This window comes from Dermacentor silvarum, chromosome 5 (assembly GCF_013339745.2).
Source record: "Dermacentor silvarum isolate Dsil-2018 chromosome 5, BIME_Dsil_1.4, whole genome shotgun sequence".
NCBI lineage: Eukaryota > Metazoa > Arthropoda > Arachnida > Ixodida > Ixodidae > Dermacentor > Dermacentor silvarum.
In genome coordinates this window covers 174,969,344-174,995,052 of record NC_051158.1, presented here as the reverse complement: position 1 = coordinate 174,995,052, position 25,709 = coordinate 174,969,344, and the positions used below count along the sequence as shown (strand labels likewise).

The window sequence follows — 25,709 nt, the reverse complement described above, 5'->3', positions numbered from 1 at the left end:
TCATCAAACTTTAAATGACATGTCTTGTCATGATGCTGGCTTTATGCAATTCTTGTACACTTTACTTTTATTAGATAGTAGTAACATGATGAGAGTACGCGCAGCATGTGCGCTGCAACAACTTTTATTCGTCTCCAAATTGGCTTCTTACAAAATATAACTCCTTCTGTGTTAACGCGGCCTAAATACACGCAGTTGCGTAAGTTTCCAGTATTATTTGTCTTTTGCGTGGTAATGTTTAGTGAATGTAAGCTGCAGTTACAGACGATGTAAACAAATGACAGTAGTCCATCAGAAAAATTTGAATCAGAAGGTTTGGAAAGCGTTAAATAACGCATATTTTAGGTTTCTTGATGAAGACTATTCATATGAGTTTCTTGTACTACTGCGAAAATTTAGGTAGTACATAAACGTTCATATTTCGCAGACAGCGCTAACTCTAAAGCAGACATGGACTAGGCAGCGTAGACTCACACGCGCTGAATAAAAAAAAACGCTACAAGGGCATTGGAGATAAACCGCGCATGAGCCAACAACGTTGTAAGGAACACCGAAGATAATCGCATCTGTAACGAAACTTAGTGCAAAAATACCACAATGACAATTCTGTTTATCTTGAGCTTCTCTTACTTTACAAGTATGTGTAACATTCTAGGCCACCAGAGCATAGTCGCATTTCCGAAACCGTTCCTGCGCTTTCATCCCCGCCTTCGTGCACATTCTAAATGAGCATGACATTGATAAGATATTTTCGAAGCCGGCATTCGCAACCGCGCAGGCGCACGTGACGGCGTGAGCTGAGCCTTTCAGCATAATCTCGCAATGGATAACGGTTGCATATACCTAAAGTTAGTGTCACCTTCGCTATTAAATCTAGTTATCCGTCTTGCCAATCGGTTTTACATAATAACGCCCGCTCTAGAGTGAATAAAGAGGATGATATATCGCTTTATTTAGACCAATTCTCACTTAAATTGGATGTAATTATGTTATCTGAAACTTGGTATACAACTGGTAGCAGCAAGTTGGATACGATAGTTTCTTTCTCAATAGGCCAAAAAACGTGAAGGAGGTGTTGCGCTTTTTGTGACTAAACAGAAGAAATGTGTTTTGGTACATGAGTACTGCGTGTCAACAGAAGACTATGAATTTCTAACAATACTAAATAATAGTGAATTATTTGCTGTCGTTTAGCGCCCACCAGTTGGAAACTGCAGGTGTTTCATTGAATTTTATGAATGTTTCTTGGATTTTATCTGCAAGAATAACTTTCACCTGACATGCGGTGGCGATTTCAATATCAATATTTTGGAAGACAGCAACGCCTCTAGGGAATTTGATACATTATTGTCGGCGTCTGGTTTCAAAAATTTTATCACCACACCAACTTGCATTACATGTTCCACATTGTCATGTCTCGACCTTCTGGTAACAAACGTCGCAACTAATATTTACACCGCTGGTACTACTGTTTCGGACCTGAGCGATCACTGTCCTGTTTATGCTCTGTACATATACGAAAAAGGCATTAGAAATGATGATATAGAAATTTTCACTGTTCAGTGTATTTCGGAGAGCGGGCTGGTAGCCTTTAAGAGTGAAATAATGGAGCAAGACTGGTCTTCTTTCTTAGAAAAAACAGACGTCGATGAGGCTTACAATGAATTTATTAAAACATTTAAAAAATTATATGAGAAGCATTTTCCTATGAAACAAGTAAGACCGCCGAAAAAAGCAAGAAAGCCGTGGATAACGAAAGAACACTTGAAAATGATCAGACGTAAAAATTCCATGTATCATTCATTTTTACAGTCACGTTCTAGATTGCATTTAAAAGAATTTAAAATGTTTCGAAACCAATTAAATTAAGAACTAAGGCATGCTAAACGAGCTTATTATGAGCAGCTTTTCTTAACTGCCACAAGGCAGCACCCTAATAAGACATGGAAAATAATCAATGACGTTCTTGGCCGTCACACGAAAACGAGCGTTGCAACCAGTATACTTCATGACGGTACTGAATTGAGGGGTGAGGCCCTCGCCAATTACCTTAATCAACACTTCATTAACGCTGCCATTCCTTCTGCCCATTCACTCCTCGCAGCAACTTCTAGAATAAAAAATGCTAGTATTCTAACCGATAGCATTTAGTTTCAGCCTACAGACAAAAATGAAGTGTGTACCACATTTAAATCCTTAAATAACAGTAAGGCCTTAGACCTCAATAACCTACAATTAGGACCCATTAAGTATTGCATAACTTCCATTTCCCCTGTTCTTATTCACATATTCAATCTAACGCTTCAATAAGGTGTCTTTGCCAAATCAATGAAGTACGCTAAAGTTTCGGCAATTTTGAAAGGCGGTAGTCCTCAAGATCAAAACAACTATAGGCCAATTTCGGTGTTGCCTGTATTTTCGAAGGGCCTCGAGAAAATAATTCACTGTCGTATGGTCAATTTCTTTGATAAATTTGGTGTTATAACTAATGCGCAACATGGATTTAGGAAACACAGGTCAACAGAAACAGCCCTACTGTCAATAAAGGAAAAGATAATAAAAACATAGAAATGAATATCTATACGCTTGCTTTATTCATAGACTTTAGTAAGGCATTCGACTGCCTCAGCCATAGTATCTTATTAGAACAACTAGAGCGTTACCGAATACGTGGAATCTGTTTATCTCTATTTAAATCTTATCTAAGTGACAGATTCCAGACTGTGTGCGCGAACGGTCACATGTAGTCTTTTCTAATGAACAGATTTGGCGTACCACAAGGAAGCGTACCGCTTTTATTTAACGTCTACATCAATAACATTGTAAATATTTATACTAAAGCTCAATTCATTATGTATGCTGATGACAACACTGTCATGTTATCTGGAAATGATGTGCACAACTTAACAGTAGAATGTAATGCACTGCTAGAAAACCTATCTACCTGGTCTCAGTTAAATCAAATTAAAATTAATGCAACTAAAACTAAGATAATTATTTTTCGCTCCAAGAACAAATTAATGCAGTTAAACAATATTATCACTTTTGAAGGTCAAAAAATAGAAAAAAAGTTGACAGTCATAAAATTCTTGGCGTTTATTTCCCTTGACACCTCTCTTGGAACATGCACGTCAATTATCTCTGTAAAAAGCTTTCTTCCGTGACAGGCGTTGTGCCACGATGCCGCAGTATACTAACTATAAGCGCCAAAGTGCAGATTTACGAATGCATTATTTAACTCACACTTATATTATTAGCGCTTTAATATGGTGTACAACCACCAAAACTAACATACATAAAGTTCTTTTGTTGCAGAAGAAGATAATTCGCTATGTTGGAAATATAGATTATTATTCAAGCACCAGAGAAGCGTTCCCTAAGTATAATTGTAAGCCTGCTGCTATAGAAGCGCTATTTAGTTCTTGAATTGCTGCTCGGAGGGCTTAAGATGGCTGTTTTTCTTCAACCTGGTCTCGTGGAACGAAAAGGCTAGCATTTGGTCAATGGTCGTTGCTTGACAAGCGAAATACAATGGGAGGATTAAGGGCCAGTGGTAGGCGCCCATCGCGGCGACGGTGCCGAGATTAGGCAGAGGCGCAGCTCATGACACCAATTATACCTGACACGTGGTGAGGCGAGTAGAGCCGGCTGGCACTGAGCAAACGTAGAAGGTGCGTACCGAAGCCACTAGCACCCAAGAGTACACAAAGCGACCTAAAGAAGAGGGAATATTGGTGATTCGTCACGTACATCGCGTGCAGTCGACCTGACAGCAAAAGCTTCGATGTCCATGACTGTCGCTGGCTCCTGATGTGCGCGTGCCGGGCGGGTAATGGGCACAGAGTGCGTGAACGCAGTGCGCATTATTCACCACGTGCACATTTTGCATGGTAACCGCCTTTGACAACCCGTTTCCGAGACCGTTGCCCATTGACCATCGTGAAAAGCTTCTCTGAGCAAGCATTTACTGCATAGGGGTACGTGAGCCCAAAGTGACGGTTGACAGGTTTCATTGACGTATGCCCGCAGCACGGTGTAAGATATTGTCACGTAGTAGTGACGCTGAAGAAAACAGTCGTAAAACTGTGTACGACGAAACTGGTTGTTTATTGGGCGAACCTGTGCCCACAAAATCAAGGTACACTCAAAGCACAACGATAGCGGCGAACACAGTCGGCGATCGTCGAAAATCTGATCAGCGGCGAAACGCGTCGGCTTTTATACCTGAGTCATCGAAGGTTCTAGATTAATCCCTGATGCCCGCGTGTCTTCCAGAAAGTTCTAGACAATTCGCCTCAGTCATGCAATCAGATAACAGAAGCATCGGTGAAAACAGGCAATGGAAAGAAGCATCGATAACGTTCTAGAAACTTCCGATACAGGCGCGTCCTGCGCCGAGCGATAACGTTTAACATTCGTTAGCCGGTGGAAAGCGGCCACCGGTGAAAGATAAACATGTATACGTGTCAATACCCTCCCCTTAAAAAGCGTCGTCCCGATCCTACAAACAAATGTGAAAGCGTAAACAAAACCACGCGTAACAAAGAAAAAAAATAAAGTAACAAAGTACCTAAGTTCGTCAGCGGGCGTAGAAAGGCTTAAGACGCACCACGTGGATGACTTCGGGTCGTGCACGGCGCCGCTGTGATTGCGAAATGCCGTCTGGCACGACCTCATAGTCCAGTGCGCCAATACGTCGGATGATCTTATATGGTCCGAAATAGCGACGTAATAGTTTCTCGCTAAGTCCTCGTCGGCGTATCGGAGTCCAGACCCAAACACGGTCTCCGGGCTGGTACTCGACGTAGCGTCGTCGAAGATTGTAGTGTCGGCTGTCGGTTCTCTGCTGGTTCTTGATGCGCAGGCGGGCGAGCTGTCGACCTTCTTCGGCACGCTGCAAATAGGTGGCAACGTCGAGATTTTCTTCGTCAGCGATGTCTGGTAGCATGCATGGCGTCAAGCGTCGTTGCCGGGTTCCTTCCGTAGACCAGGTTGAACGGCGCCATGTGCGTCGTTTCTTGCACGGCCGTGTTATATGCGAAGGTCACGTACGGAAGGATGGCATCCCACGTCTTGTGTTCGACGTCGACGTACATTGCCAGCATGTCGGCGATGGTCTTATTTAGGCGCTCGGTGAGGCCATTCGTCTGCGGGTGGTAGGCGGTGGTCCGTCGATGGCTTGTCTGGCTGTATCGCAGGATGGCTTGAGTTAGTTCTGCCGTAAAGTCCGTGCCTCTGTCGGTGATGAGGACTTCTGGAGCACCGTGACGCAGGAGAATGTTCTCAACGAGGAATCGGGCTACCTCGGCGGCACGGCCTTTGGGCAAGGCTTTTGTTTCGGCGTAGCGGGTGAGGTAGTCCGTAGCTACGACGATCCATTTATTCCCGGACGTCGACGTCGGAAAAGGCCCAAGTAAGTCCATCCCGATCTGCTAGAATGGTCGGCGAGGTGGTTCGATCGGCTGTTGAAGTCCGGCTGGCCTTGTTGGCGGTGTTTTGAGTCGCTGATAGTCTCGGCATGTCCTTACGTAATGGGCGACGTCGGCAGAGAGGCGAGGCCAGTATTATATTTTTCTTGTATCCTCGCGAGCGTGCGCGAAAAACCGAGGTGTGCAGCCGTTGGGTCTTCATGGAGAGCTTGCAGAACCTCTGCACGCAATGCTGAGGGTACCACGAGGAGGTAGTTGGCTCGGAGAGGCGAAAAGTTCTTCTTTAGGAGAATGTCGTTTTGCAAGAAAAACGACGCCAATCCTCGTCTGAACACCTTCGGCACAGTGACGGTCTTGCCTTCCAGGTAGTCTACAAGGCTCCTTAGTTCCGGGTCGGCTCGCTGTTGTTCGGCGAATTCGTCGGCGCTGATGGGTCCCAAGAAAGTGTCGTCATCCTGGTCGTCCTGTGGCGGCGATTCGACGGGGGCGCGAGACAAGCAGTCGGCGTCAGAGTGCTTTCGGCCGGACTTGTAGACGACGGTGATGTCGAATGCTTGAAGTCTCAGACTCCATCGTGCGAGGCGACCTGAAGGATCCTTCAAGTTAGCTAGCCAAGACAAGGCGTGGTGGTCGCTCACAACTTTGAAGGGCCTGCCATAGAGGTAGGGGCGAAACTTTGATGTAGCCCAGATGATGGCGAGGCACTCCTTTTCTGTTGTGAATAATTTGATTCCGCCTTCCATAGCGACCGGCTAGCGTAACTTACAGCCCTTTCTAGTCTGTCAGTCCTCTGCACAAGCACGGCGCCGAGTGCTACGCTGCTTGCGTCGGTGTGGACTTCGGTATCGGCGTTTTCGTCGAAATGCGCAAGAATGGGCGGCGATTGCAGGCGTCGCTTCAGTTCTTCAAATGCTTTGATTTGCGACGTCTCCCACTTGAACTCGACGTCAGCCTTCGTGAGGTACGTCAGTGGCTCGGCTATCCGTGAAAAATCCTTGACGAAGCGCCTGTAATAGGCGCACAGGCCAAGAAATCTTCGCACTGCCTTCTTGTCGGCGGGCGGAGGAAAGTCAGTGATGGCCGCCGTTTTCTGTGGGTCGGGGCACACTCCAGACTTGTTGATGACGTGGCCCAAAAACAAGAGCTCCTCGTATGCAAAGCGGCACTTTTCTGGCTTCAACGTGAGTCCGGAGGTCTTGATAGCTTGAAGAACTGTTTCAAGGCGCCGGAGGTGTTCCTCGAAGCTTGAGGCAAACACAACGACGTCATCCAAATAGACGAGGCAAGTCTGCCACTTCAAGCCTGCCAGTACTGTATCCATGACCCGTTGGAAAGTCGCAGGTGCCGAGCAAAGACCAAACGGCATGACCTTGAACTCGAACAGTCTGTCTGGTGTTATAAAGGCAGTCTTCTCCCGGTCTCTCTCGTCGACTTCGATTTGCCAGTAGCCGGTTTTGAGGTCCATCGACGAAAAATACTTTGCGTTGTAGAGTCGATCCAAGGCGTCGTCAATCCGTGGGAGGGGGTATACGTCCTTCGTGATTTTGTTGAGGCGACGATAATCGACGCAGAAACGTAGGGTTCCATCCTTCTTCTTCACTAACACCAGGGGGGACGCCCACGGACCCTTGGACGGCTGGACGATGTCGTCGCGTAGCCTTTCGTCGACTTGTTACCTTATGGCCTCGCGTTCGCGCGCCGAAACTCGGTACGGGCTCTTACTGAGTGGGCGGACATATTCGTCGGTTATGATGCGGTGCTTGGCGACCGGGGTTTGTCGAACTTGTGACGACGACGAGAAGCAGTCCTTGTATTGCAGGAGCAGAGCTTTTAGCTGTTTTTCTTATGCCAGGGAAGGTTCTGATTGACGTCGAAAGTTGGATCAAGTACTACAGTCTTCGTTGCAGGTGCACTAGAATCCGTGAAGGCAAAAGCACTGCTGGCTTGTACTATTTCGTCGATGTAGGCGACCGTTGTGCCTTTGTTAACGTGCTTGTATTCGTCGCTGAAGTTCGTGAGCATCACTCTTGCTTTCCCTTCACGTAGCTCACCTATGCCTCTAGCGACGCAAATTTCACGATCGAGCACTAAGTGATGATCGCCCTCGATGACGCCTTCCATACTTCGGCACCGACGGAAATCATTACGCTGGAGCGAGGCGGAACGGTGACTTGTTCTTCTAGCACATTTAAGGCATGGTAACTGATGTTTCTATCTGGTGGCATTGCGTTGTACGTTGAAAGCGTTATCGAATTAGACCGTAAGTCGATGACTGCACCGTGTTGGTTTAGAAAGTCCATGCCTAGGATGACATCCCTGGAGCAGTGCTGCAGGATTACGAAGCTCGCCGGGTAAGTGCAGTTGTTGACCGTGACTCGCGCTTTGCAGATTCCAGCCGGCGTTATTAGGTGGTCTCCCCCTGTCCGGATATCGGTTCCTTGCCAGGCCGTCTTCACCTTCTTTAACTTGGCGGCGTACGCACCACTGAAGACGGAATAGTCGGCGCCAGTGTCGACGAGAGCGGTGACGTTATCACCATCGATGAGCACGTCTAGATCGGTAGACCGGCGTCTGGCGTTGCGGTTATTTCGGGGCGTCGGATCACGGCTGTGTCGGCTTGCTCTGCTGCTGCTACGTCGCGTCGGAAGGTCTTCTTTCGGCGGCGAAGTGCTGTCAAGGCTGTTGCTAGGCGGCGTGTTGATATCTCGTCGTGATGATTCGCGAATCGTCGTCGTCGGTGGCGGCGGAGGATCTTCGTCATTGCGTCGTACAGCAACCGCACCTCCATTGGTTGCTGCTTTTAGTTTCCCGGGTAAGGGCTTTGAGATCGGCCCCGAGTAGGACCAGTGTACTGACGGCCATGGGGCGATCTGTAGCGGCCTGGTGACGGCGAGCGTGAGGGTCGTCGTGGTTGCCACTGAGCTCCGGCGAGGTAGTCGGCGATGTCACGTGGTCGCTCGCCAAGCTGTGGGCGTGGTGCGTTGATGGCGAACCCTCGTAGGCCCATCTCGCGGTATGGGCATCGGCGGTAGATTTGGCCGGCTTCCCCGCAGTGATAGCAGAGCGGGCGGTGGTCGGGGGCGCGCCAAATGTCCGTCTTCCTTTGGTAACTGCGCTGGGCGACGGGCGGGCGTGCTGGCGGCGGCGGCGGTGGGCGACGGGACTGCGGCGTTACGGGGCCCTGGCGCGAGCGCGGAGGGGGGCCTTCACGACGGGCGACGGCGGCGTAGGTCATCGCTTCCGTCTGGGGTTACGGCAATTCGGGAAGTCCAAGCGATTGCTGGATTTCCTCCCGCACGATATCGGCGATGGAAGCAACTTGAGGCTGGGACGACGGTAGCAACTTCTGCAGCTCTTCGCGTACTATCGCCCTGCTGGTGTCTCGTAGGTCGTCGGAGAGTCCTTGGACTTCGGCGTACTGTGGCGTCGAACGGTGATTTTATTGCCGGTTGCGCATGTCCGGTGCTTTCTCGATCGTCGTAGCTTCCGAGAGAAACTCTTGGACTGTCGTTGGTGGATTCCGCACCAGTCCGGCGAATAGCTCCTGCTTAACTCCCCGCATGAGCAAGCGAACTTTCTTGTCTTCTGGCATAGCGGGGTCGGCGTGCCGGAATATTCGTGTCATTTCTTCAGTGTACATGCCGATGCTCTCATTCGGGAGGTGTACGCGGTTTTCCAGCAAGGCTGCAGCTCTTTCTTTGCGGACGACGCTCGTGAAGATGTCCAGGAATGCGGCTCGGAAGAGGTCCAGGTTGTTAGTGCACGCTCCCTATCCTCGAACCAGGTTCTGGCGCCGTCTTCAAGCGAGAAGTAAACATGGCGCAGCTTGTCGCAGTCCCACTTGTTGAACATAGCGACCCGGTCGTATGCCTCCAGTCAGCTTTCGGGGTCTTCACATAGCGAACCGCGGAAAGTCGGTGGCTCCCTAGGTTGTTGCATTACGATTGCAGATGTCGGTGCAGAGGCTGTCATGGTAGCTGCTGCCGAGGTCGTGACTTTGGTCCTCTTGGTCTTGTCGGGTAGGGGTTCGTACTCCGGTGGCAGGTTCAATAGCCTACGGCTAGCTCGCTGGTCGGGGTAGGCGTCGACGTCTTCTGGACGGTTTGGGCTTGGCTCACGGCTGGATGGGGGAGTCCGGTACAAGGACATAAAAGCACCTCCACCAGATGTCACGTAGTAGTGACGCTGAAGTAAACAGTCGTAAAACTGTATGACAAAACTTATTCTTTATTGGGCGAACCTGTGCCCACAAAAGCAAGCTGCGCTCGAAGCACAACGAAAGCGGTGAACACAGTCGGCGATCGTCAAAATCTGATCAGCGGCAAAACGCGTTGGCTTTTATACATGAGTCATCGAATGTTCCAGGTTATTCCCTGGTGCCCGCGTGTCTTCCAGAAAGTTCTAGACAATTCGCGTCGGTCATACAATCAGATAACATAAGCGTCGGTGAATACAGAGAACGGAAAGAAGCATCGATAACGTTCGAGAAACTTCCGATACATGCAGGCGCGTCCTGCGCCGTGCGATAACGACTAACCTTTGTGAGCCAGTGAAGAGCTGTCACCGGTGAAAGATAAACAAGTACACGTGGCAGTATGTAATGTACAACCTGTTTCGTTTTTTTGTTGTTTTTTTTTGTTTTTTCTTTAGCAAATGTTAACCTTGTGAATTCAGTCTCATGCTATGTTGTATAGCTGGTGTTGGATTGTTTTGTATAGCTTGTATTGCTAATGTGGTGTTGTTTTAAATGCATTTTCGTCCATGAGGAATTCCTGCGACAGTTGGAATTATGTGAATTATTTACATGTGCGCACACTGTTCACTCTAAGCCAAAAATGGAGAAAATGAGAGTAACTGCAGTTTTTAGTCCTCACGACTAACATTTAGTCCCCAGAGGGACCAACTGGAACAAGATGGCTGACATGTCGAAAATCGAAGGACTAAGGTTTAGTCTCCGGTTTGAAAGGGAGCAACGGAAGGACGAACGGCAACGCTTGCTCTCGCCATGCAACCGTTGCTCTCCTACAGAACGCCGCATGCATGCTGCCTCCTGCATTTGCACGCGCTCACATGTCTATTCACGAGCCAGATTTCCTTGCGGGCTGGCGTAGGGGGACTGCGTTTTTCAAATAGATACGCATGCACACAAATGAAATAAATGGTTGCACCAAAGCGTCAGCGGCTGAAGCTGCAGTCGAGTCAGCGCATTAACGAACAACCTGCGACAAAAATAGCCTGAGAACATCGCAATAAAATGCGAAGCTACGCGGCACCCCGTACAACGTCGCGACAAACAGCAGATAGCGAGAACCACGAGAACCAGCAGATAGCGAGAACCGTCGAAGACCATGGCTGGTCTTCGATCTTCACATAGTGGAAGGGCTCTGATTTTTTTTTCGGGGGGGGGGGGGGGCTAATAATACAGATTATTAGTCTATCATATCGAGCACAATTTACGGGCAAATCGCAGTGTTACATAGTTTGCCAAAAATGTTGATTTAAAAGCAATGCTGGGGTTTATGCGAAAACCACGATCGAGGCACACTGCAGAGAGCGTTTCGACAATTTCTGAGCCTACAGCTGATGTTAACGATAGCCGGAAGTTATCTAAAACGAAGTGACGGCGCAGGCAGTCAAAATCATTCAACTCGCGCCCCAGCGACGGCTTTCAAAGGATAACGTAACCCGATCTCTAAGGCCATGCTTTTGCTGGCTGCAGACCACGGAAGCAATCCAAAATAGAAAATACGTCATATAATTTATTTCTACAATAAACTATAGCGTAAAATGTGCACTGTTCGGTGGCTTGTTTTGCCTCGCAACATATATACGTAGCTGGGCGTAACACGGCACAAAACATGAGTTTACTGGTTAATAATGTTGGCATCACGGAGGCCACAACAACCTCACAAGTAAGCAGGTGGCACTGTTTGTTTTCCTCAGTCTTCAAGATGGCGGTCGTCTGTGCGAGTGCAACTGTGCTGCTGCGATGTATTTTCTTTATCGTGTGTTTTTGTGTTTGCTGTAATGAAACGGGACGTAGTTAGCGTGCACAAAAGTGCCAGAAGAGACCTCGTGTCTCGCTGCGAACTCGCCGTATGCGTGGCGCGCCAGGCAAATGTGGACCAACGATTTTTATGTCGTGGCCTTTGTCTGGTTGCCGTGGAAAGTTGGGTGGACGTCGGAAAAAAAAATAATGCGTATTGTTAGCGTGCCTCAGCTCGTCCACTACGCAGCGACATCTATGATGGGAGTAATGTCGTCGACGCAGCACCGGCAACTTGGAGAGCGTTGTACCATTGAAAAGGTAAGCAGTCGTGTTTGCTAAGTACACGTGTGTTGTGCGTGCTCCTCGTGTGTGCATAGCGTACCTTGCGAACGTAGGAAATAGAACTTCTGCGACAACAGTGAAACCTGTGCTTGTGCATGCTGCGCGCTGTTTGTCAGAATTTAGTTACGCAAATATTCTATAACGGCTGGCACCTAAATTTCTCAAGGTTGCATTGGGTTGCCTGTACACCAGCACTCCTATGCTTGTTTCCACGCCAAGTGATCAGATAGATTTTCCAATTTCCGTGAGGAATCCACAGACACGGCTGCTCTTTGTCGAGTGGAAACCAATACAGCCAAAGTAGTTCACAACACGGATGATTGATTTTTGGAACAAAGTGCAGCTGTACGCAATAACCAATAAATGTATCTTGACTTATAGCTATGGTGGCACTGACGATGCGGAATGTCCTGTGTTTCTGCTTTTGCTGTTTTCATTGCCATTATGAATTCTCTCTGTTTTTATTGGAGTTTGTTCTGTTGGTTCTGGAAAGGGCAATTGGAAGCTCTGTTTATGTTGGTACTACTAACAGCATCTTTTACTCTTTGACATATGTTTTCGCTAGCACAAATGAGTCGACTTAAATTCACAAAGCTCTCTATGTGCAAGCCTTCATAACAGCACTTCTTGACTGGCCAGCACCCTGGTTTCTGCATCCTGTTTCATGGGTGGACCGATCCCCCTGGTTGACCAATCACCACTTTTACAAATTCTTGCTTACGAACGCTTTCTGAATCTGCTCTCGGGTTCCTTGTGCACTGCCTTACTGTTTCAAAACATTGAAGTGTTATGCTATTACAAAAATTAGCAGCATCAGAAATGTTTGTATTCTTGTTGTGTGGCCTCTTTCCCAGCTCCTCGGCCATCAAAATTGCTCGTCTCTCGAAGCGACCGTCATACTGAATGCGCTGCGTTGCCATAATGCCGCGAATAAACTGAGTCGAACCACAAAAGGTCATAGGGTATTACAACACCGTAACCAGCCACAAGCACAGCGAAAACAGTGCCGATTCCAACCAAAAACACGTTAGCACTTCGGTCGACCTGTCCATGGATTGGATCGAGCCGTAAGGTTACAGGTTGCCAACGTAACGAAAGAAATCGTGGGATTTATTAGATTTGTTTTAAATGGTCAATTTTGTCGTTATTCGAATGAACACAAGGGTCATGGTTCAAGCAACGAAAATTGTGAAAAAAGTACACTTGTGTTACAATTGAATAAATACCGCAATTTTTGAATAATTTAATCTACCTTCCTTGCAAGCAGTGCAGGTTCGTGCCGTGGGATTATTCAGGCGGTCTGTACCTGTTTTTTGGGCAAGACATCGTCACTGCCTATATTCTTAAGTTTATATTATTATAAGATTCCCCGATTATAGAGCGGTTTTGTGTGGTCCCCTCAAAGCCTTATAACCGGGGTTGCACTGTAATTGCAATGTAAATTGTCTTTCAATGCCTGTGTTCATATATGAGGTCTTGCAATCGGGGTGTAGGGTGTTCATGCCTAATTTGTGAAAACTTTTCGTTTCAGACCTGAAGGTTACAGCTTCAGATTGTGCACTTGACTGTCAAGCCTTGTGAAGGAGAGGATGGAGGCTTTTATTTCCCCTTACGTAAGATTATATGTAACTTGCATGCTGATAATAGACCTGTTGCATGGACCACTCATCTACAGCGTGCCTCATAATCATGTGTTGGCTTTGACACTTACAACCCTATCATTTATTTTTGCAGCACCCGGATGCGTCGCATCATATGCCTACGGTGAAATACGAGGGCACTAGCCTGCTGCAAGCAAGAGCCCTCCATGTACAGCTCGAATCGATCAAGAGTGACGAAGATGACCTTGTCTCTGGCCTTGCCACGCAGATTGCCCTTTACTGGATATTCAACATTGTTTTTGCGCCAAAGGCACAAAGAACATTTGACGATATGCCGCATGGTCGGTGTTAACAGTGTGTGACCAAGTCCGCTTGTGCGCCTATCACACACGTTGCTACTGTAAAAAAATAAAGTGTTCTATTGTTTATATTTTCTCCATATTTTATGTTACAAGCACCCAAGCAGCTCTTGTTCTGTGTCTGAAAAACATGTTCGAGATAAAAAAAAAAATCCCAGCCCAAGCAGCTCTGCTCATGTCTTGGGCCTCTGAAAAGCATGTTCGAGACAAAATATTTACCCTGTAAGGAGTAACTACAGATATGGAGTACTAAACAGTTCATCCCCTGGGGAGTAACTGGAAGGATGAGCAGTTGGTCCTCGGAGAGTAACTGCAAGGACCAACTTTTAGTCCTCGGGGAGCAGCCGGTGGGACTAACATTTAATCTCTGGGGAGCAACTGGGGAGACTAACATTTCATCCTCCAGGGAGTAACTGGAGGGACCAAAAGTTAATCTCCAAGGGAGTAACTGCTAGGGGACTAACAGTTCATCCCCTTGCCGTTGGTCCCCAAAGGGAGTAATGGTTGTGGCAACGCAGTTAGTCCCTCAAAGGACTAACCCCTATACCCCCGTTAGTCTCTTTTGGCTTAGAGTGTTTGCTGTGATTTTGCCTTGCCTGGTCTTTTCGGTCACGTCAAGCTACGTATGTAGCTTTTAACCCAAAATGACCGTCCAGAATGTAAACTGGAGAATAAATTGATTTGATTTGATTTGATCTTTGCACTCTTCTACATAACAATGGGCATCTGAATGATATTTAGGTGCTTACTCAGCAGATGTAGGCCTAATGTAGCGCAAACTTTCAGTGCTTTTACTTATTGTTCATCGTCAGACTGCGCGGATGCGAGAAAATTATGCATTACAATGGGTAATATTTCTGATCGCCTAGGTCTGCTAAAACTTAGTTATGGCTAAAAAACTTTTGCTTGGCCTGTGTTCTTTTCAGCATTGTTGTGCGGAAACGCTCGTAAGTATGGCCGTGCTCGGATAATTTGTCAAGACAGTTTAGTTTTAACGCGATAGCATTAAGGGCCCCGTGTCTCGGAAAATCCGTTGTCGGCGCCGGCGTCCATGGCGGAGAATATCATCCCAAATCAACCCCACCGCGCAGGACAAGGTGTTATTGAACAAAAATTGAATTTCTGACCGTGAAATCGGTCAAAAAAATGGTAAAATACGACTTAACCACAACCTAGAAACATAGCGGCGTCGGATTGTAATTTGAATGTAAGAGAAAACGTAATTCTGTTACGCGGAAACTCAAATACGAACCCATCTTCCAGCATTTCTACCATACCAACAGTAGCGCGCTCGAGTAGTTTACTTGCGAAAATCTTATCCAGATGGCACTCGCATACTCGGCAGGTCAAATTGGGACTTCACATGCCTAATGGATTTTGCACACCCGCGCGCGTCCAAGCAATAGCAAACAATTAATAAAGTAATAAAAAAGGTGCTAGGGCCTTCACATTTTAATGTAAGTCGACTTATATAGCTCCTGAAAAAACGTCTTCCCAGCAATGCATTTCTGTTAATAAGTGAAGCCGACTTTAATTGGATCGGTGTAAGCTTGGTCGTTGTAAGATGGCTATCCCACGTTCTGTGTTGCAGTGAAGCCTACTCACAAACAAAAATGCGATGCGAACGGGGCCCGATAATGCTATCGCGTTCTACTCTTAAAGGCTAAGCTTAAGCGTCCTCCAATTTTTAACCGCGATCTTAAGATTCAAAACATTTTTCTAGGCAAGAAAACATGGCACTTTACCGTTGTTACATAGGTATGCCTTCTTTCTCACCGAGCTTGTAGTTATTTTAGGGAGAAATGAAGTGATTACGTTTTTCCCACGTGTCTTCGCACGCAGGTGAGAAAACTGAAGAACTTGACTCAGAACCCATTATTCCTCAACGCTGGAGACTTCTTCCAAGGAACGTTATGGTATTCTATACTGAAGTACAACATTGTCGCTGCAGTCATGGCAAACATGTCTTATGACACTGTGGTAGGTGTGTTTTTAGTTTTCGAAACGCATAGAAACTTTCATTGGTCACCTGTGTCAGCAGTGCAAGCGCTGACACTGCCTTTCATTTTATGCAACATCACCTGAGAGTATTTGGTACCATATAATATAATGCCTCAGAGTGTGTGTAATGACGACAATTTTAAAGTGCTTACACAAACATTTTGACAGTACCTCAGCATACATTTATACCAAGAACTTATACTGTAGTCTTTTTTTTTCAATAAATAAATTCCCCACACATTAGGAGGCACATGGGCGCCAGCTTATGAGAAACCTGAACGAGCCGTTTATTTTTGCAGCAGAAATGTTTTGTTACATACTGAACACAAAACGTAGTAGCTTACAGAATATTTCTAGTACGTATTACTCCGCGAATATTTTACAAACATATACTAGAGGCATGCCGTTATCTTGTACTAAGAAGGTGTCGTACAAGAGTAACGTTACTTGTACAAAAATACAATTATCCGTTACCTATTGATTTCTAACCAAAAGACCAAGAAACTGAAAATCATGAAAAATAATATATAGATATATTGATCGTTTAACCTAACACTTCTAACAATCGAATGAGTGAAAATCAAGTAAAAAAACGTATCGCTTTGGCACGCTGCTCATGCTGCGCTGAGAAGGCACTTCCAATCGGCACGTCTGCTCCCTTCAGCGTCACTCGAGAGAGTGACGCGACATCTGCCACGCCACCACCGAGTATCATTTAACTTAACTGCCGCGTCCTTTGCCCGATGGCTCGAAGTGCCAGAATTTGGAACCCAGGAGATCTGGGTCGGGTTCGTGCAGCAACATGCCGCCGCGTCACAAGACAGCTACCAACTTTGAAGACAGAAAACACAAGCGGGCCAACGATGATAGCGCTCGACATGTCAGTGGTAATATCAGACAGGCCTGAAGCTCGTCTTGTCTAGAGACCCTACATTCAATTCTCTTGCATATTACCTAGATACTATCGCTAAAGCACGCGCCAGCCATGCCAAGAAGACGGTCGAAGATTGCGAGGTTCGCGCGACACAAATGCGTCATTCGTATTGTGCCTGCCGGGCGGAGAGGCTCAATGGCCCGTTGACAGAAATGCTGCCTATGTGCGCTTAAGACAGCCACAAGGACTCGAACAAATTTACGCTTCGTGACCTTCGCATGCAATTAGTCCCGTCACGAGACTGCTGCCTTTATTCCTTTTACGTTCTGCTCGGCCGCCACCATACTTTGCCCTTTGACACCAATCCATCCTTCCTCGACTAACACCCCTACAGAATATGCTCAAGGTGTATTCGCCCGGGCTCACACGGCGTGCCAGATTTTTGGCTCCCAGCTCACTGAGTCTCAGTCCGCACAGAAGATCCGGTACGACAGCCGACATCAGGGCGTTCAATTTCTCCTTGGCTCATCCTATGGACACCATGTCACCGCATCGGCATGTCTGAAGAGCTCCTACCGTGCTACACATGAGCCCTACACTATACTGCGTCCGCTTCGTGAAGCCAACTACGAGATTGCTTCTCTTGACTCACGTTTCTCCGTTGACGTTGTGAATTTGTCCAGGCTTAAACCTTACTTTTTCAGCGCCGTGACGGTGCTTTTTCAGCTAGTAATCTTACGGTACAGCCGAGAGTGGCCCAAAGACGGAAGATAACGATTTGGCGTATCCAGGTGATATCAGTATCGGCAGCCATCTTGTTTGTGTACCGTATTTCCTGTAAATATTGTAAGTATATCTTTACATGTGATCCCTTGATTTCCGCAACGTAACAATATTGTTACAATCAGAAAGCTACCTGTACTTTTATTTGCCTTTCTTTGTGTTTTGTTCGATCCTTTTCAGTGCCTTGGAAATCATGAATTTGACGATGGGCCAGCAGGGCTGGTGCCTTTCTTGGTAAAAATGAAGGAAGCGAACGTTACAGTGCTCGGAACTAACTTGGATACGTCGAAAGAACCCCTATTCGCGCAGGAAAACATTACGCTTCCGAAATCTATAATATACAACATTTCAGGAACGCAAGTGGCACTGCTCGGGGTTGTCACTACGGAGACAATGACTATTGCTAAACCAGGTAAGACGTTGGATAAAAAGTTGTTTTTCACATTTAGAACTTGAGATTTTATTGCGACAGCAATTATGTGTACACTGAAGCGAATTTCTGCCATCGTCGTCATTGCCATCGCCGTCAGGTTCCGTATAAAGTTCGAGGGGGATAAAATCGTCGCCGCGCGCCGTACGCTATATGTGCGAGTATAAGCATGCGACGGTGAGCCGGCAATCGCGCACAAAAGGGCGTGAAGCGGGTAGGAAGCGCGCAGTCTTCCAGTCGCGCACAAGGCTCAGGAGGGAGGGTAGGGAGGTGGAGGGGTCGCGCTGTACTGCGGCCGCCGGGCTGCCGGAGAAAGGGGACTGGGTGTTCAGCGGCGAGATCACCGGCCCGCGTGGCTGTATCTTGAAAGCCATCTGCGGCGGGGGCAGAATACGCCCTCGCTGTGTTTTCGCGGCTAAGATCGAGTTGATGTGAGCGCCGGAACGAAGCTAAATTCGGTCGCTGTTGCTGCTGCGCTGACTCACTCCAGCGTTTTGACAGCGAGTTTCAGCGGTCATCGAGTGAGGTTCTTTCATGTTTGCTTGTGCGCGCCTGACACCATGCTTCTTAATTTAGTTAGTATGCCTGCGTTTACAAGTTTATACGGCCGATAAAGCTACCATTCTTACTTAGTATAGCTGTCCACTAATTTGCTATCGCAATCAATGCTTCGCCTTTCGGGCGAAACTGCGACTTTTTTGAAGCTTATTCTTATTATCGATTAGCAAAACTAAATAAATGAAGGCATGTATGTCTAACTTTAATTCAGATGCACAAGCTTTTGTCTGGAGCTTTGGGGCGCTAGTTTCGTGCTGTCCACACTTATGAATCTTTACGATTTCTTCGGGCAAAGGCGAGCGTGACACGTAGTTTAAAAACGCAAAAGCTACACCACATTCCAGTCGTAAAATTCATGACTACAAGCTGTGGGGCGCAATCGTGCCGATGTTTCTTTGGTGTCGGCAATGACTGGTTTCTGGATAGTTAAGGTGGCTTTCGTAATACAAGTGCTCACTACAGAATTAGTTCACGTTTAAGTGGTGGCCATTTCATGTCATGGTCAGCACCGGACTATTAAGTCTTATTTGAGGCCTAGTTTGAAGCGTTGTAAACTGCTTAAGCCAGTGCAAAACAGCTTAAAGCGCCCCTCACCAGGCCACTGAGCAATTTCCTTCATACGCTGCAGTTGTTACGTGCTTTCTAAGTATTGTTCTGCAGCAAGGATTTTCCAGATTACTTATTAGCAGAGATAGAAATATTTCAAGTGCCGCGAACGCATTATTCCAGGAGGCGAGCGTCGGGGATTAAACAGACACTCGCGCCACTTGCCGCCGTCTAGTCTCCGTAGGCGGAATTGCCTGCCTGTGTTCGCCCATAGCGGAGCCTGAGGGTAGCGTGACGCATACGTCACGGGCCTCTCCTCCTTTTTTTTACGGTGAAGTTGTCTAAGTCTAGGATCCAGGGGATTTTATGGCGTCCGCGCGGAAATACTATCATCATCAGCAGTGGCTCGAGCGTCGTCTTCTTCCACAGCTCGCTCGTTGGCGCTTATCGGCGCAGCCGCGTGAACGCACTCGTGCCACTGTTCTTGCGTTCGTCATCGTCGTCTTCTTCCATAGCTGGTTCCTTTGCCGCTCAACATTGCCGTGTAGAATTTCACGTCTTTTCTGTCGTCGTAATGGGTAGGCCGCGTTTACGGAGGTATTATCCACTGCTTAAAGGGGTTAAGCCATTCATTGCCTTACGGGACGGACATATTTAAAGCCAGAGATGATACGCGAACGTGTGAGCGTACCTATCGTCACGATGACCACCAATGAGGACAATAAATATGCTGGTACCATTGTTTCAAATTGCGTTTCAGCTCTGTGTCATGCGCTAAACAGCTTCGCTGCTCTTCCAACTTCATAGAGTCTAATTTCTGTATTATTTAATTACTACATCAATTAATATTCAATTTGATGTCACAAGATAAGGCATCCAAGGAAAATAATTTCATTCACAGAGCACGCGAGCTCTTGCACTTGTCTTCATTTCGCGCAGCACAAAATTTCGCGCGCTCTAGAAGACAACACTTGATTAGGGGTATATGTAAATGTCACATTCACGAGCACTGAGCCAAATGAAAGCAGATCAAAGTGAAGATTGCGCATTGGAACCCTGTAGAAAATGGAAGATAATATTGTGACACAGCAGTTATCACGCCGTTTATTGCGCGTCGGGGATGCGGCGAACCGACCACGCCCAACGCACACCTCACACACATGAGAGAGCCTCACAAGCGATGATGAAGAAGAATGCCATGTGAACCCCACGTGATGATGATCATGTACAGATGACAATGAATAGCATAATAAATGCCCACACCAATTTCCCCCCGCGCGATGGCGGCCATCCTGGCAGCAATTCAAGGGGACGGGGAACGCCTCGTGAAAGGCTTCATACAGGAAACGTGGACAACATCAGCAGCGCGGCAACAGCGGTCATTTGGAACAATAACAGTTGCCACGCGATAGTTAACCGGAGAGGTCTGCTCCAAGACTTTGTAGGGGCCGATTAACCGAAGCTGGAACTTGTCACACAAGCCAGGAGTACGAACTGGTGTCCAGAGCAGCACTTCCTCGCCAGGGCGGAAGCACGTGACGCGATGAGAGGCGTCGTAATGCTGCTTGCAGTCCTGTTGCTGTGCTTCGGTGTTGATGCGGACGAGCTGGCGAAAACGCAGAATGCGGGACACATATTCTTCTGAGGAAAATGGACATCGATTGACAGTCAGCGCGAAGAAAGAGACGTCAAGATAGGCAGAGGGCGAACGACCATAGACAAGGTAGAATGGCGAGTAACTGGTCGTGCGCTGAACGGCGATATTATACGCAAAAGTCACGAATGGCAAAATTGCGTCCCAGTTTCTGTGATCTGGTTCGATGTACATGGCTATCATGTCTGATAGGGTGCGATGAAAGCGCTCTGTTAGGCGGTTGGTTTGCGGATGGTAACTAGAAATAGTCTTGTGGGTGGTTCCGGAGGCTCTGAGTACTCTGAGTCTACGAGTTGCGAGAGGAATGCTTTTCCACGGTCGCTCAGGATGACGCGAGGAGCACCGTGACGCAGTACTAAGGCTTGAAGTATGCATGCAGCAACTTCAGAGGCTGAGGCAGAAGTCACACAAGCTGTTTCGGCGTAGTGTGTCAAGTGGTCAACGGCAGTCACAATTTATCGTTTACCGGTGAGAGTCACAGGAAGAGGACCATACAGGTCAATGCCAACGACTTCAAATGGTTGCAACGGGCACGGAACCGGTTACAGTTGTCCGCTTGGGGCTGATGTAGGAAGCTTTCGACGCTGACAACGGGCGCAGGATGCGACATACCTCGCTACACTGGCGGACAAGCCGGGCCAGTAGAAGCGACCTTTGATGCGGTCATGGGTTTTCTGGAAACCAAGGTGACCAGCAGGCATGTCGTCGTGAGAAGCCTGCAGGGCATCAGCACGTAGAGAGTGTGGCAGGACAGAAACCCAGCGTTGACCGTCAGGGTGATAGACATGGCGGTACAGAACACGGTTGTCAATCTTAAATTGCGTCAGCTGTCGTCAAAGGCGGGCGTTAGGCTGGCGCGAAGCTCCTTGAAGGTGGTCTATGATGCGCCGACAGTAAGACACCGCAAGATGATGAGATTGGAAGAATGTGTTGTCGTGTGTAGGTATTTTGTCTACAGTTGCCAACGAGAAAGCATGTGAAGACGGATCGTGCCGAAGCTTGTCATGGAAGGTAGTTGGAGGACCATTGCATGGTGTCGTAGGAAGCGGACAGCGAGAAAGCGTGTCTGTATCCTGGTGTTTTTTACCGTACTTGTAGGTAATAGTAAAGTCGTATCCTTGCAGACGAAGAATCCACCGACCAAGTGGTCCAGACAAGTTCTTCAGCGTCGAAAGCCATCAAAATGCATGATGGTCTGTAACGATGGTAAAATGGCGGCTGTGAAGATAAGATCGAAACTTCCGCACAGACCAAACGATAGCTAGGCATTCCTGCTCCGTAATGGTGTAATTCTTCTCGGTGTTTGTCAGAACGCGACTTGCGTACGCGACGACCCTCTCACCTAAAGAGTCGTCTCGCTGTTACAGAATGCCACCAATTCCGTGACCACTAGCATCCGTATGCAGGAGGGTAGGAGTAGCTTCATCGAAATGGCAAACGCTGATTCACCTTCGGGAGACAACACAAAGGGAACATTAGAACCCAGTAATTTGTGCAGAGGTTACGCTATTGAGGCGAAGTCTCGTATGAATCGGCGAAAATCGGAAGCGAGGCCCAAGAAACTACGCAAATCTTTGGTCTTTTCGGAACCAGGGAAGTGCAGAACTGCCGAAACCTTGTCAGGATCAGGACGAATGCCGTCTTTGCTCACAATGTGACCTAACACCTTGATTTTCTTGCTCGCAAAATGGCATTACTTGGTGTTAGCTGAAGTACAGCGTTGGCAAGGCACGTCAGAACTTCGTCCAAACGTTTTAGGTGCTGAGAGAAGGTTGACGAGAAAACAGCAATATCGTCCGGATAGCACAAGCAAGTATTCCACTTCAGGCCACGAAGAACGGTGTCAATCATGCGCTCGAACGTTGCGGGCGCGTTGCAGAGGCCGAATGGCATGACATATTAAACTCGTAGAGCCCATCTGGTGTTGAAAACACTGTTCTCTCTTTATCGTCCTCATGCATAGGTATCTGCCAGTAGCCGGAACGCAGATCGAGACTCGAGAAGTACTCAGCACCCCGCAGGGAATCCAAGGCACCGTCTATTCGCGGCATAGGGTACACACCCTTGCGTGAGATCTTGGTGAGTGCTCGGTAGTCGACACAAAATCGCACAGAGCCGTCTTTTTTGCGAACCAAAACAACGGGGAAGACCAAGGGCTAGCAGAGAGGTGTATTATGCTCAGTTCGAGCATGTCGGTGACGTTCTCGTCAATGACTTTCCGCTCGGCTAGCGATACGCGATACGGTCGACGGCGCACGATGGATGTACCATATGTCTCTATCTGATGCATCGTAATCGAAGTCTTTCCCAACGAAGTGGAATGCTCGTCAAACAAAGCTTCATGTTTTTGGAGCAAAGCAAGCAACTGATGTGACTGTGAAGGTGTCAGGTCGGAGCTGATGGCAGCTGCAAGAGCAGAAGGAGATGCGGCTCGTCCAACAGAAACAACTGCAAAGGAAGCTCCTTTAAAGGAAACAACAGATATAGACTCCAGTTCAGTGGCGCAAGCCAATGTAGTGCCTATGTAATGTAGCCAATGTGGTGCCAATGTAATGATGACGAAAAGTCATCCCGATCGTATACGTCATATCCGCGACGCTCGTCTTGCTGGCGTTTGCGGCCAAGGCGTGCTATGTGGCCACGATAGCCGCAATAGTAGCAGATGGGACGAGGCGGACGCTACTGCGGATAGCTGGGTTGTGTAGGCGCGCTGGTAGTCTTGGAAGCCATGTGGGCAGGCGATGGTGTTGGAGGCATTGGTGGAACGATGACTGGAGAAGCTGCGGCTACTTGTGCGTACGTTGGTGGTGCCATAGGGGCTAGAGGGTTCATGTACGCTGCACCAGCCATGGATGCCAATTCCTCCTTGACAACGTCTCGCAGATTGGTATCCGAGGCATGAGGAGGCATAGGCCCTGCGGCGAAGCCAAGATAATGTAATTCTTCTCGTATTATTGCGCGGATCATTCCTCGTAACGTAGGGTCGTCGGCGGTAGTGTGTGCAGTAGTGTCTGGCTGCAACCGTACTGAACGAGTTCGTCAAGGCACTGGCAAGTAGTGACTATATCAGCGACGGTAGCAGGGTTCTGGATGGCTAACGCATTGAAAGCAATATCTCCGATGCCTTTGAGGATGTGGAGAACCCTGTCCGATTCGGTCATGGTCGTGTTCACGTGTCGACAATGAGCAAGCACATCCTCGATGTACGACGTATAAGATTCCCCGGGTTGTTGCTTGCGAGTGTCGAGCGTCTTTTTTGCGAGGGCGGAACGAACAGCCGATGTGCCGAAGATTTGTCGGAGCTGCTGTTTGAAAGTTCTCAAGCCAGTGAAATCTAACCTCATGGTTGAAAAACCAATTCTTCGCTACTCCTGTGAGATAAAAGGCGACGTGACGTAGCTTGGATGGATCGTACCAACGGTCGGATCGTACCAACGGACTCGGTCGTAGTCGTCTAGCCAATCCTCGACGTCTTCACCGCGAAGTCCTGCAAACAGATGGGGCTCACGCTGGTGCCCACTGATAATCCAATACGGAGAGGCTGGGGTAGTGGAGGCCGGGATGATTGATGTAGAAGTGCCTGTTGGCGCGTCCTGCGACATGCTGGCTGACAGCTGGCACAATCAGTGACCTGATCGAAGCTCCAGGAGGTTGTGCGGGGAGTCGGAGGACGGAGGACGGAAGAGCACACTCCACCACTTGTTCAACAAGTTGATTATTGATTATTGATTATTATTATTGATTCAACACGTTGATTATTGAAATAGTTTTGCCTGGCTGTATTCAACTTCGTTGAGAGGTTCTCTTTAAGTTCAGCATACACGGGTAATTGAGTTTTGTGCTTTTTCCTAAGCCTTTTAATCCTACGCTTCAAATTAATTGGAAAGCGGGGTGGCAGCTACGTTGTTTCACTGGTTATAGATAAATATTTTATTCAAAGTGCGCAGAATGGACAGCACAGCTAGAGGTTCGAATGGCTATAGCGCAGTGCTAGTACTTCCTAAAAGAGCCCACGCATCCGCACTCTGTCATTTACTTGGTGAGAAGCGCTCACTGCGCGGCATTGTGCTCGGAAGCCATAAATCGCATAATAATACGAATCCAAACACGCCGTCTCATTGCAGGTTTCACGTATCGCTTATCACGGCGCGCGCAGCAGTGGTTCCTTACGGCTCCGCATTTTTTCCCTTCATATTAAGAGTGAAATTTCCTAAGTATGTGGAATTTGTTTTCCATTAAGCAAGACTTCAAATCTCTATACCTCCAGGTTTTGCAGCACGGCTATCATGTCATGCTCGCTCCGTGTTAGCTATGTCATCTAAAAAACTGCAGGCATACCAAGTTTCCTTAGGGTCTACACCTTGTAACTGCGTTAAAAAACGAGCAACAATAACGTGAAAACTTTTTAGCGCAAGGAAACGCACGACACGTGAGAAGGCACACAGTACACTCTCGTGTCGTGGGTTTCCTTGCGCTAAAAGATATTAATATGCAATGCCAACTAGCCCACCCCAGTGTTCCATTGAAAAATAACATGCTTTCCTATGACCCTCAGCGTTTCATTCTTGGAACGCTACAGCTACATATTGACACGTAAACTCAGTGCATCTCCGTGCGTTGTGCGGTTACAATTTGCTTGAGCTTTATTTGGCGCGCCGCGGAGATTCCGGTGAATGGAGACGAAGACGACTAAGAAGTACTGCTCGATCGGAGCTGTTCCGCTGTGTGGCCGGCTGTTGCTTGTCCTGTTATTACGGTGACAATATGTAACACCGTGTTATTCTCGAATTCTGAACGCACTCTTGTAAAACGGGAGCAAAAAGTTGCACCATCAATTTATTTCCTACCTAATTATTACCTCCTACTATGTTACCCTTACATGGTGTCCGCTTATTTATTTTTAAGACTTACAAGCGCTGTACTCGCGGAAATTTTTCTGTGGCAATGAAGGGAAAGCTGCAGATGTGTTACCGCGCCAAGTAGTCCGGCAGCGCTTGAGAATGCTTTCAGTTGCTCGGAGCAGACGCTTTCGCGTGCGACGGTTACGCGTTTGCCTAGGTTCGGAAGGGAAAAGCCGCAATATAAGTAAACTTTTGTGCTCAGTGGTGTGCTCTGTCTTATTTAACTGTTGCTAATAAACTTA

General features: G+C 47.7%; 1 protein-coding gene across 4 annotated transcripts in view; it reads left to right on the top strand.

The window, feature by feature from the left end:
* Positions 1 to 25,709, top strand: part of LOC119454597 (protein 5NUC-like) — a 141,468-nt gene that overhangs the window by 10,785 nt on the left and 104,974 nt on the right. For all 4 annotated transcript variants that reach the window (XR_007466724.1, XM_049666907.1, XM_049666906.1 and 1 more), the window contains exons 2-3: positions 15,563 to 15,700; positions 17,559 to 17,790. Coding sequence is in view for 3 of the 4 variants with exons in the window: in XM_049666907.1 (XP_049522864.1) it covers positions 15,563 to 15,700; positions 17,559 to 17,790 (370 nt within the window). In the remaining variant the exon portion in view is untranslated. The remainder of the gene's footprint in view (positions 1 to 15,562; positions 15,701 to 17,558; positions 17,791 to 25,709) is intronic.